Source organism: Vanessa atalanta, chromosome 15, assembly GCF_905147765.1.
Source record: "Vanessa atalanta chromosome 15, ilVanAtal1.2, whole genome shotgun sequence".
Taxonomy (NCBI): Eukaryota; Metazoa; Arthropoda; class Insecta; order Lepidoptera; family Nymphalidae; genus Vanessa; species Vanessa atalanta.
This window is the reverse complement of record NC_061885.1, coordinates 3451364-3465711: the sequence shown is the minus strand read 5'-3', so window position 1 is coordinate 3465711 and position 14348 is coordinate 3451364. Positions and strand designations below refer to the sequence as shown.

Here is a 14348-nt window from a genome sequence, read left to right as displayed (position 1 = left end):
AGTGCTTATATAATAGTAGTTTGGAAAGTTTCGTGATCATATTCAGGTCAAAAATAATTTATCGATAATTCTAAACGAGTTCGAGCGTACATGTGTGGTAAAATCCATTAAAAGTTTTCGGCTTTGTTTCTCACAAACTGGTTTCCATTCGTCCTTCTTTAGCTTGCTCTTTTCGAACAGTAATTTGTTTTCAGTTACAAGTTTAAGGTTCGTAACCTTTTAAGAAATTGTTTTGTAAAAATGGTAAATTCAAACATCGAAAATTATTTGCAACGTAATGTACTTCAGCATTACGTCAATAAATGTTAAATAACAAAAATAATTATTAAGTCTTTAATTATTTTTATTTATAGAATCTTTTATAAGACGCATTTAGTGAAAAAATTACGATGAAAAGAACATGAGTGTTCGCCATACATTACAATCAAAACTATGATTTATTATACCTTTAGACATGTTAAAAAAGCAATTGTAAACTTTCAAAGATTATAGTATTATTTAATATAAACAAATGATTTTAAAACGAAAACCCTATTAAAGTAAATTATGTGGATAAACACTGACCAACGCCAAGACCTGTTTCGTTCTATTCGAGAGGGTAGCCGTTCTGTATATTTCATACTAACTTTAGCTGACTTCGTTGGATTGGAATTACCTATTACTATACATATTTCAGTGTCTTAAGGTTTCTCGTTATCTAGGTTTACTCCCTACTAAATTTCCCAAAATTGGTATACCTGTTTTGATGTTCAAATATAATTTGATATGTCTAAGTAAAAGGGTTTTTACTCTTATATGCAAGTCCAAGAACTTTATAGTAGCAATACAAGAAAAAAAAAACTCTAATATATTTTCCGCTCATCAAGTGAAAACCTTATACGCCCGTTACAACTGGTCTTATTATACGTATTATACCTAAAAATGAATAGAAATCAATTGAAGTCTTCAAGTTATAAACTACACACATATAAACAGTAAAAATATTGCTAACTTAGTTCAATTTTGGACTCTATTCACACGTTAGTACAGTTTCAAGGAATAAATCTTCAACACGTTGTTTCGAGTGTGTCGGCGAGACACAACATCAGTGTAATAAACGTAAATTGGTTAATTTCATGTTTTACATCATTAATCATGGATTACGGTCTTAAATTGCCAGTTAAACAGTTTCCCGCGGGACGCGAGGAGGGAATTACCTTACGACCGCATTTATTACCTGAGTAAAAGAACTCGAGTAAGGTACTTTACATAAAAAATATATTACCGAACTTATTTTGAATTACAAATACTTAATGTAAGTATTACCTAATATAGAAAAATATTTTTTTTTTCTATTTTATTTTTATATTGCTATAAGAAGGGGTCTAATAAAATAAAAGTAAGTAGTAAAAATAAGTTTAATACTAAATAAATGCTGAAAAATTTAATTTATTATTTGATTCTCAATGAAATTAAAGTGGATGAGCATAAAAGACTTTTGGAACATAAAGTTACGTTCCTACAGGACAAGGAAATGTCAGTAATAAAAAGAAGGTCTTTCACAGACCTTATTCTTTAAAGACTACGTAAACTATGTGTACTCTGCCTTTTCAATTTGTATTTATTTCTCTAAACGGTCGCTATCATAAAATACCATATAGAGTGCGATATCATTCGAACATCAAAATACCGACTACTTTATATAAATATCTATAAAATATTAGAAGTTACATGTTGTTGGTAATGTTTTAATTACATTTTTTATCCTTTACACGGAAGAAATAAGATAACGAGGCCGTTATCAAAGATACGGAAATGCATTCCTTTTGATATCGTTTTATCATTAACATTTAAAAGTAATTTCATATTTATTAATATGTTGTATAAGGTGTGATAAGAAATTTCTTAATATGTATTTCTGATATGATAATCTTTTTGTTAAATTAGATGTGATAGCCCAGTGCTTAACACTTGAATGTTAACCGATTATTGTTTGTGCAAATCCCCCAGGTAATCATGTCGTATCCAATGAAAACCTGCCACATATGATCAAATTACTCCATTGGAACATTTAGAGGTTGTTACTTTTATATATAACTAGTTGTCGTCCGCGGGTTCGCTCGCTTTATTTGGGGTTGGACGTCAGGTTTGGCTTAAAAAAAGGCTTATCCTTCCTTGGAGTTCAAGCTTGCTTCGTACCAAATTTCATCAAATTCGGCTCGGAAGTTTGGTCGTGAAAGAGCAACAGACAGGCAGACAAAGTTATTTTCACATTTATAATATTAGTATAGATAAGGAGGCGTACCACGTAAATGTCCGAAAAGCCACAACAGTCCACTCGCCGGCGGTATTTCCAAACCGATACGATCTTCAAGAAAAGCTTAAACACATAGCTTAAAGGCGGGCAACGCACCTGCAACCCCCCAGTATTGCAGATGTCCTTGGGCGGTGGTAATCACTTTCCATCAGGTGAGCCTTCTGCTCGTTTGCCACCTATTCCATAAAAATAAAAAATAAATTATATACGTATCACTTTACTTGAAAATAATAACGCTCTGGTTTATATAATTATAGAGCTCCATCGTAGACAGTGAACCTCGTGAGTTTTCGTATATAATAGCGTTTTCATACTTTTTTAAAAGTTTTGTCTATGTTTGTAAAATTGCAAATGGTGCTTCAAATGTAGGTCTCAGCCGCGTTTTATAACCTCTCTAATATTTTAACTGAATAAAATGTTAAGTAAATTAAAACTGAAATCTTAAAAATATGGATGTTTCTTTATTAACAGGGTAAAAGTATCTAAAAAGACATTTCATGTTGTACAACCCATTTATATGAACTACTAAATGACAAGATGTGATTTATTATATTATAAATTATAATATATAGTTAAGGACATTGATTTGTCTAAAGGACACTGATTCGTTCGTTTTTTAGGTCGCTAATATAGGTAGGTCTATGAGCAAGCCCTTCGTCGTAGGTAACACCCACTTATCAATTGTTCTATAGCCAAAGAGCAATAATTTGCTGTGTTCCGTTTTAAAGGTTGAGCCAGTATAATTACAAGCTCAAGGAACATAATGTCTTAGTTTCCAAGGTTGGCGGAGCATTGGTAGTGATCACTTACTATCGAGTCGTCTGTGTTTCTACGGTTTCGATATATTTATAATAAAAATATGAATAATAAAATATATTCTTTGGATAAAATCAAAAATGAACCAAAATTACTTTAAGTTCATTTTAATATAAATAATGATGTAAAAATAAAATGAATATAGTTCCTGTCGCTTTCCAGATTAGATAACGTTGACATCGTGAATGTTTGTCAATGGTGGCCATGTTTGTGCAAGCCCTAGGCGTGTTGACTGACGCACTATACATTGACGCCGAATCCTATCCGTAGCTTACATTCAATATTGAACCCTGCAATTTGGCTTTATGATTCCAACTCGCATCGACCAATCGATTTTATTGGCGCCAAACACTTACAAATCGAAAATTTATCAGCCTTTCTAGGACAGCTCAGGTTATAATCAGACTGAATAAATATACATCGTTCTTCAACATTATCTAGGCTATATGTGCTTTCATTTTAAACACCGGTTATCAAATGCATCTTTACTTATTCTACTTCGATACATTAGATATATCAGTAAATACGGTTCTAATATTAACAAATCAAAACGACCCGTATTTTAATTACTAAAATATGTTATTTATATATAGATCAAGGTTTTAAATATAATTAAAAGAAATTTGAATAAGAGTTTAGGTAAATAGTTTATCGTTTTCTGGGTCAGTGCAATCTAATTCAATGCAGTTAACTTGTGATAAAATAGCCTCAATGACTGCAGATTGCGGTTCGTCTCGCACTCGGCCGCGCGCCAAACTTAAGAAAACCAGTCGATCGGGCCGAAACGGTTTTATCGTTTAATTGGCGTATTCCTCATTTTTTTTTTCCTTGAGAGTTGTTTATGAGTTCGTTATTGCTGCCATCTGCGTCAACCCGGAATTATTTAGGTCATGCCGCAGGCCTTTTGAGGATCATCTCGTCAGATTGATCGATAAAATTTAACGTCATATGCTCCGAGTCTTTGTGTTTATCAAAATGTTATTAATATGCTTTAGTACATATGTTCATATTAATTTATATTTGTAAAATATGTAGGAATGTGAATAATTGTACAATCTCGTTGTAATCATAGTTTATAAGAATTTATTCGATGCAAACATATTTTTTTATGAAAACCATTTGTGAAATTCGTTAGGAATAATCGCTCAACGTGGTGTGGCGACACAATGTCGCCTGTGGGATACACTTGGCAACCATTAAGATTTGTACGAACGACATCAACTTTGTATTTTATATTCTTTTGCTTGTATTTTTCACTATATTTTATCATTTCAAATAGAAACTGTATCTTACGGCCTTTAAGGCTGTTATCAGTTATAAAATTTTAATCTGCTTACATTTTATAAGTACTATACTTATATACTTTTTATGAAGATATAACGAGTGTTTCGATATTGGCAAAGATCAATAGTAAAATATTTATTTTATACGTTTATTTACCCATTTCACGTACATGTTATATTACTGTTTCAATGCATATGATGTTATTTCAAACTTGCATAATTTAAATTTACGTTAAACATTTTACCGAATGTTGTGAGAAAGGTTTTGAGTATGGATGTGGATGGATATAGAGGTAGGGGACGACCCAAGAAACGATGGATGGATTGTGTGAAAGACGATATGGTTAGAAAGAATGTTACTTGTGAGATGACGTCTGACAGAGAAGTATGGAAGAAGAAGACATGCTGCGCCGACCCCAAGTAAAATTGGGATAAGGGCAGGAGGATGATGATGAAACATTTTACCGAATCTCATTTGACCTACTCAGAGAATTCTGAAATTTAATATAAAAATTCTCAGCTACTTTCAAATTGCTTTACTCCTGTAATTGCCCGTTTAATTTACGTTGACGTTACGAGTTTTTAGTGAGATCTTGTTTTGAATCACGTTTCATTAGCGAAACAAATTAAATGGGTCAGTAAGTATAACTTGAGATAAATTAACTTCATCGTAGCCTCATTAATTTGTTGTGAAAATAATTAATATATTTTATCAGTAATAATAATATACTAATATTGTAAATGCGAGAGTATCTCTGTCTATCTGTCTGTTTCACTTTAACAAATTAACCACTGAATTGAATTTGATAGCATTTGGTATGAAGCAAACTTGAACTCCAAGAAAGGATATAGGCTACTTTTTATGCCTAATATTTAAAGACCACCCTTAAATGCGAGCGAAAGATCTGTTAAGAATGGAAAGGAGAATTTTGGAGATTGTTCCACCACGTTGCTCTACTCTGATTTTATCCGAAACATCGTGAGGATGTTTTCTTTCCACTGATTACGAGATGAATTTTGTACACTAGTAATATACCTATGTGATAAGTTTGAGGTGCTTACTCGTATTTTTACCCGTTGTTGTCGGATGAAATCCATACACACTATCCAATGAATTAAAAATTAATCAGTATATAAAAATACATAAAGGGATGGTTTTAATCTATGACTTACGGTGTTTCCTATTTTATTATCGTATTGTTGTCTAAAAAGTACAGATTAAGACGTACGCGGTATTTCAAGCACATGTATGCAGTCTTGAGAATAACCTGTTCTTACGAGTTTCTGTACATATTGCGTTTGAATAAGCATGTTAAATATTTCCACACATAAATACGATGTTTGCTTAAAAAAATTAATAAAAATTAATTAGGTATATAATACGAAATTACTTACACATTTTTCATGCATTTGTATCAGAGGTCGTATATCATGTAATTCTTTACAATTTAATACGTAATCGTTGTCGCCACGGACAATTGTAGAATAGAGCAATTAGTATATTTTTTTCTAAGCGTCATTATCGTATACGTCGTTAATCAATTGAGCAAGTAAGCGCCTCAAATGCCCATATGATGACAGGAGAACAATTCAACGAGCAAACAAGGAGGCTTAAATAGTTTAAAAAATTGAATCCTAATTCCGATTATCTTAACTGTAAAGTGAACTATTCTGACATTTGTATTACCAATAAAACTAAGGTTTTCGTGATGTGAAAGCATAACATTATTTATAGTTCATGAAAAAGTTTACATTCTAAAGATGAACCCAATTGCATAGTATATTATGGTAATAATGTATTATCTGATTGTCTGTACCGTGACAACCGATTTTCATACCACGCATTAACTAGAGGCGTATTTCGTTAGAAATCGCGTGTTTAAAATTCAATATATTATAAGATTTACACGTGTAATGATGACCACAAGGCTAGTGGAAATACAGAAATTGCAAGACTGAATATTCATTACAAGGTTCTATCGGCATTATTATATTCAATTTGTAATATTCGATCGGTCTGCGTACTTTAAAATCATTGAACTCAGGGTGAGTTCGCCTTACTAAACGCACAGAATAAAATACAATTAAAAAATAGTATATCTTTTCTTTTTTTTTTGTGTTTAAGATTCGAACATATAGATTTGTCGGTGTTGTTATACGAACGATTTTTTATCAATATGTTTTTGCCCACAGGCGTGACAATGAGAGAAAAAAGGGGAGGCGCTATGAGCAAAATGCAAAAGCTCAGGAAACGCCTGTCCCTAAGCTTCGGTAGATTATGTAAGTATATACATTTTTTTGTTTCTTTTTCAAATGAAAATAAAAAAAGCGTTTTCTAACGAGAAATATTTTTATTTATTAAAACATACAAAACATTAAAAGTAATTACCTACTAGACTAATTTAATAGGTGTGGATATCGTCACGAAAGTTAATTTGAAAACGAAAATACGTAACAATGACGATCATTTATAAATGAGGAGGTTATTTTTGGACTGAACAAAAATATCAATTTCATTATACTCTAATTTACACGTTGTGGGCGACGCCCACGAAAAATAATGTAAAGTATTTTTATTATAATTTTATTTGTCTATGAATGTTATGGTAATATGTACCTTGAACCTTGAGAAATATCTTTATAGTGACATGTTATACTATAGCGTAAATAATGAATATTATGGTTTGAATTTCATATTTACGTCATATGCTTCTATATACATAATTTTGGTCACATGTTTAAATATTGTGTTGGAGTTTGGATATTGTACGTCTGTACATTGTACGTGAGTCGGAGTTCACTTATTATTTTAATGTTTAAATATCATATCAATGAATATTGTAAGAAAATAAATAAACACAAAAATAATAATTTGTTATATTTTTTATTTTATTTGGTCATAAACTAATTTGAAATTGAAAATTATATAATTTAATACACATTTTATGTTATTGTATGTTTTAGAAAATTGAAATTCTACATAATAATACCTACTTAATGAACCACACAAATACGTGGTTTAATTTTAAACAATCTATACTGATATTATAAATGCGAAAGTAACTCTGCCTGTCTGTCTGTTGCTCTTTCATAAACCACCGAACCGAATTTTATTAAATTTGGTATAAAGCAAACTTAAGTTCCAAGGAAGGACATATACATATTTTTATGTCTTACACCTGACGATCAACCCCAAAAACGCGACAATTAGAATCGTATATATGTTCACAATAACAAGCCTAATATCCACGTCAAATCACTATAATGTTATATCAAGTTTCCCACGACAATGCAAATAGTTAATTGTAAACGGTACAAGCAGACAGCGTGGAAACAGTCTTTATTAACATAGCATTTGCGTCCGTCCATCTCATCAGCACGCATTAGCTCGACAGTCACATAGACGTATGATAAAATTGATAGAGCATGCCAAATCGGACTATTGACGCACAGAGCGTAATCATATTTTGGCATTGATTACATACCTACTGGATGACATTTTTATATACGAACGTTAAATTTTATTGATTTTCACTATATAAATAACGAGTGAGATTAATAAATCCGCAATTACGCAGATGAAACTGTGATTTCTCTGAAGCGGTTCCTCTTACAATTATATTAAGGGATTCTTCGTCATTAATAAATAAAGTATTTCAGGTAAATTTTGGATCGCCATGTTATGAATTTACTTTGAAAATGTTGCCCTTGGTCCATGATATATGTTCGACTATTGTGTAACAAGACTCATCTAGTATTCTTTTTAATTATTTAATTTTATCACTATGAACAGTTTCATAAATTTACCTTTGTAATATTTTTGTTGTGTCTTGTATGCTTTATTGGTATTTGTAATATCGAATTGTTGACGTGTAAAAATGTTTGGGTTACTGACGAATTATCCGTAAGTTTCTAGAATTTTATTAAATATCTTTACATGTATTGTTTAAGATAGGATATAAGTAACATACCAATATTAATGTTACAATTATATTCGTACTATTATTTAATCAAGTGTTATATTTAGTGAATACAAACATACAACGACGACCTACGCAAGATATAATATAGTGCACAAGTTTATGTGTAAACACAGGTGTTCTTTCTTCTACCTGAATCTCGTATACCGATGGGACGAAAATATGAATGGAGGGATCAGGTGGCGGGGACAGACAGACAGACTTTACGAGCTTTGCGAGGCACGTGCTATACTCCCTAGTCGCGAGTTTCTTAATACCTCACTGTTTCATTATTTTTTTGTTTGAGAGAAAAATACGTATCGATACACAGGATTCGAACTCTCGTTTGTTAATTTTAGTCACCGAGGTAACCAACCAGCTAGGCAGTTAAACTCGTCCTCGCGGTGCTACAGCGACGTAATTCTTGTGCATTAGTCACAAAGTTTAGTGTCTATGCATCACTACCTAGTCTTAGTTGTTTCGTCCCCTGTTTCAATAATTCCATTGAAATTTAGAAAAATGATCTATCGATCCAAAAATTATCAAAAAAGTTTTCGTTACAGATACTAGTTTAACTGTTACATTTTAAGTTTTTAGTTACCCACGAATTGAAATTGAACCGTGTCACTGTATTTATTTTATGTAAAAAATAGTCTTATTATGCTTCCATATTTAAAAATGTCATTGATCTTAAAATAAAACCATAATTTTAAAGCGACCTTTCATATGGTCTTTCTTAGCGAAATGTTATCCGTATTTTCCTCAATAATGGCGCCCTATATTTTGATTATATGACACTTTCGTGCGACCTAGTATCGAATAAAATACTCTGTTTACGACTGTCCTGGGTACGCGTAGCTTGCAGTAAATCCTTGTTATGAAACATGTGCGCGTGTATATTTAGAAGGCCACGTATACCACTCATTGGATGCAGTGTACCATTTAAAGGTAAAATGTTTATTTTTACAACATACGAACCATGTTTTCGAGTACCAATCAAGTGAAGAGGTTTTGGAGATTTGCCCGTCGTAATTCTTTAATACACCTCATATGTAATAAAAGTGAGTTGTGCGAGTTTTTCGATGCTCGCATATGAAATGTTGAAATAAATAAATATGGCCTGTAATAAAACCTAAACGTCGCTTAAGTTTTGCATAAATGAGTTACGTTACTTCGAAATACGATTATAAATGTATATTTTCATGATAGCTTTCGTAACTTTGTGCATTATATTGTGCTACCATTTTTATTTTATTTTATTGCAACCTCAATTAAACGATAACATTGTTCTTGAAATAAATAGTTAAAGCAACAATTGCACTTAAATTTTTAAAATATGATTTCTTAAAAATAACTGTTACTAAATTTTAATTTAATACCGTTATTTAAGTCGAGATCGTCCACTGAGTACGTTGATCTCAAATAAAGGTCGCGGGTTCATTTCAAGTATTTCTGAATTCTTATAGGGGTTAAATTTCTCTTTACAATTCGTCTACTTTTATATATTATATTCGGCATTTAACCGTGATCACAACTTTTGGACGATATATTTATTTCTTTATAATATATTGTCGATAATATGCATCGCGAAAGTACACATCTATTGTTCGATAGTATAGGAAACTTTCTGAGCGAACGTACAAGTGTATAGCATAATGGATTCTCATACAATATGAATAATCTGTATGTATGAAATGAGATACCTGAATAATAAAGCTCATTTTCCATCACATAAAGAAGTAGAAAAGATCTTTGTCCTGAAGTAATATATTTACGGTCCATTGCTTAACGCTATTATTTTCTACCAGCAATCAAGCAATTTCTTACGTTACGTTCTTTTTCCACAAGTCGATGTCCATTGCTTCATTTGTTGTAACCTTCTTACCGACACTTACGTTTGTTTGTTAAGCCGTTTCTATAATCCCTGATGATTCTCTCCCCTCGATGGAGCCATTTTCCTCAAAGGGCCGTTTGCCTCGTAAAGATTTAAACACGTCTTTATCGTATATGAAACTGCTGTTTTCTATTGCAAATCGTTTCGTATTTTAAACAGCAATGTTTTTGAAATTTAAATATATTTACGTACCTATAAACTGCACCATTTCGATTAAGTTTATACACTCAGTATATTTATTAACTATTCCATTATATATATTTGTGGGAATAAATATTTTATAAAATGTTTAAAGTTATTTACCTAATTGAAACTACAGAAAGTATTGAAATACATATTCTAAGTAGGTCATATTTTATATAATATAATAAAGATTTATATAAAATATTTAATTTTTAAGTCATTATTATATACAAATATATAAGTTTTTGGTTTAGCGTATTTGCGAGTCAATATCGCATTATTCGACCAAATATTATAAACACGATAATCACGTGAACTAACACGTCGAATAATGGTATTTGACAGTCAATGCAAATACTTGTCTTATTTTATTTGGATTTGCACCGGTAACCGACAGGTAGACGAAAACGAATAGGTATTTTTCATAATTGTGAAAATGAAGCAAATATAATCAAATAAGTCATCGTATGATCGTGTTCAACCAATGCAGATATGTAAGCATGTGTCCCCATAAAATATGACTGAATGCGCAAAGATACATCATCACCTTCATGAGGTTGCTCACCTCATACAGACATCTAAAATAAATATGAAATCATAAAGGACCTTCTTTGATCACATATCAGTTCATTTATAATAGACTCATCTCATCACCCTTATAGAATTCGGTACAAGTGAACTTTAATATTTCTTACTATATCAGATAATGAAGCCTTATCATGATTAATAGTTTATTAAATTTAGCCCAGACTATTGATAGTATATTGTATATAAAATATTCAAGTAAATATGTTCCTTTTAAAAAAATTCTAAAACAAGTTTAACGTCTTAAAAATAAAGTCGAAAATTGAATGCATATTTTAAAAATATCGTTCGTTTTATACGACGCTTTGCACTATAGTAAGAGATACAGGCGATAAATCATGTCATGTTTACGAGTATACAATAGTGAGAGGCGCCGAAAATTGTTTAAAAATTATGTTCAAAGAGAAATATGGGTTGAGAGATTAAGGTTATATGGATCGTTCTTTGTGTGTCGCAGAATCTATACTTAAGATAACAGTGTCAGTATGTGTAACGATTAGCTTATAATTTTTATAAATTAGACTAGCATTACCCACTGTGATTTTACTCGCAAAGTAATAAATGCACTTCAATTATTATAAGCTATTAAAAAACTAATTAGAAATTAAATATGTTATATAAATATATTAATTTTGTCACGGTTCGCTTAAATTATTAACGATTTGAACAGGTGGATTTGATGCGCTTGAAGATTAAGACAACGCCTACTTTAAGTATAAGTTTCGAAAATCCTTTGTCAGTGCGCATCTAAATTACGAAATGAAGGTTTCCTCGAATCTTGAAGTATTTATGCATTTATGGCTTCAACTGTGCACTGACAGTTACTCCAATAAATAAATATTTATGTCTATTAAGACTGACTTTATTTATTACTACAATTAATTTATTATTTAATTAATTATAAACAGTGACATTAATAATAAACAATAGTACATATTCTATGTAATGTATTGTTGTAATGATAACTGAATATTTAATGACAGCATACAAACATTTTAAAATTTATTAGGTACGTATTTAAAGAAATTTTACAACTATCATACACAAATATTGTATTAAAAATTCTATTTTCCGTAAATAGATTGTTAAGTTATCTTTGTGACAACAATAAATAGTTAATGTTTGTTGTGTCACGATAGGAAGTGATTCATCGATTAAACGGGGCGGCTGCTGCCCTCTTTGATTAAATCTTATCAGTCACTCACTTCAACGGCGAAGTACCGGACGATGATTAAGTTTTAGTAACAAGGAATTACATTGAAAAAGAACTTCCGTTTCCACAATCGTAGCTCATAGATATGACTGTAATTATCTAAGAATATAAGCATATCTTAGAAGTGGATCCAAAAGAATTATGCATTTTTATCGTTTATTATAAAAAAAATTGATCTAATGTTGTTACTTTAGTTACTATTATAATAATGATAATATACATTTATATACTAATTTCGGCAATGGCAGTCATTCTGAGTTTGAACAGATTTATAAAATTTTTGTCTACCGTATTGGATATTTTTTGTATGTGTACAGTACGACACGACAGAAGAGATAAGGCGCAAGACCAAATGGCTTTACGTACTTTCAGAGGCACGGGAGTGTAAAACTGTTAATTTATTAACCTCGGTCTGCTACTGAGAATTCCTTGACAGAAAAAACACGATCATATTTTATAGTACCGACCTCAGGATCTGCCTTTTAAGCTTGCTACTAGATTGACGAGGCACACGTTATAACAATTAATAAGAGTGTCTTTGAAAGGAGTCTTAAAACCAATTTATTACTTTATACATGCCAACTTTTAAAAATCTTAATTGTCAACCTTTACGCGTAGTGTCAATAATTATTGCATAGAAAATGGTTTGTTTCGATTCGATTCCGATAAAGTGACAATTTGTTAGTAAAATATCTGTATGACCTCAAATGCATATTTAACGAAGATATCATACTACAATTATAAGTAAAAAGTTAAAATAAAAATATATCAATCTGCATTGGAACTGACTGGTTTATAAAACTCCACATTATTTATGTTAAAGCCTTAAAAGTAAATGAGGCTTGTTAATACAAGAAATCAATAAATACATAATTTTAATAACATGAAAACATCTACTATGTTTAACTATAGACTGCAATCAAAGAAAAATAACGCGGAAGTAATAGCCGTGTACTGTACTGTGTACTGTAATTATATAGCAATGCAATAAATGAGGATAATAAGGAAGGATGTATCTAGCTTGTACGATTATTTTAATTAATCAATATAACCATATGGAGATACGACACGAGGCATTTAAGTTCATTGATAAAATCTTTGCTACTAAAAAATAAAAGTATTTACTTGAAAATAGTACAATACGAGAAACATATGTAGTATATTATTCGATAATTCAAGCTTACACATCACACGCATTAATAGCCTGTATATTTCCCACTGCTGGGTTAAGGCCTCCTCTCCCTTTGAGGAGAACAATTCAAGCTTGATTTAGTACATTACTTATTATTATTACTTTTCCTAGTTAATTGCTAATAAATAAATAAATCATGTTTGCTATGATATTCATATATCTAGCGTCATTTATTGTAGATACATTAATGATACTATGCCAGAAACATTTACACACGTGTCAGCGACGTTGAAGCGTCAAACATCAACAGAGTTGCAACTGAATCGAATGACTGGGATATGATGCATTTCTTGTCATCATTCTCCGTAGTCATGATCTGTACGATAGCTATTTTTATTTATGATTTGGATGCTTATTCAAGTTCTCATTGTAAATAATAATAAGTTAATAACAGCTTTAAGAAAACGATTGCATTTGACAAAACAGAAAAGAGTAATTTTACAAATAATTCAAGCTGTAATATAGTTCATTCCAGTAGGTTGTTTTAAGCAATTAGTTTTAATACGTTGTGTTATGAGATTAATTTGTATGTAAAGCTACTACTGATTTGGCATGTAGATTCTATCATAAAGAATCAGCAATAAACTCATCAGCATTTTTCTCAAATTAAATAAGTAATGGGCTTTGTTATAAAAATTGTAAGTATCTGCATTTTTGTTGCTGGTTGCTTTTCGTTAAAGTTCTTAATAAATTGTATTGCGTTATTTATTTTGTAATAAACGAAACAACAAAATACAAGAAACAACATTTGTATTATATATGTTTTATTCTATAATACAGACTGATTCTTGGAAGTTATAAATCGAGACAATGGACGTCGAGTAAAAGTAAATAAAACAATAATATATAAATAGTTAAATATGTTTGAAGATAATGTAACTATATCACATTATTATCATTTAAAAAAAAGACTAAAAGAAAATGATG

General features: G+C 30.8%; 1 protein-coding gene across 3 annotated transcripts in view; it reads left to right on the top strand.

The window, feature by feature from the left end:
* Positions 1–14348, top strand: part of LOC125069110 (cyclin-dependent kinase 14) — a 72438-nt gene that overhangs the window by 20375 nt on the left and 37715 nt on the right. For all 3 annotated transcript variants that reach the window (XM_047678479.1, XM_047678481.1, XM_047678480.1), the window contains exon 2: positions 6589–6675. In XM_047678479.1, the coding sequence (XP_047534435.1) occupies positions 6589–6675 (87 nt within the window). The remainder of the gene's footprint in view (positions 1–6588; positions 6676–14348) is intronic.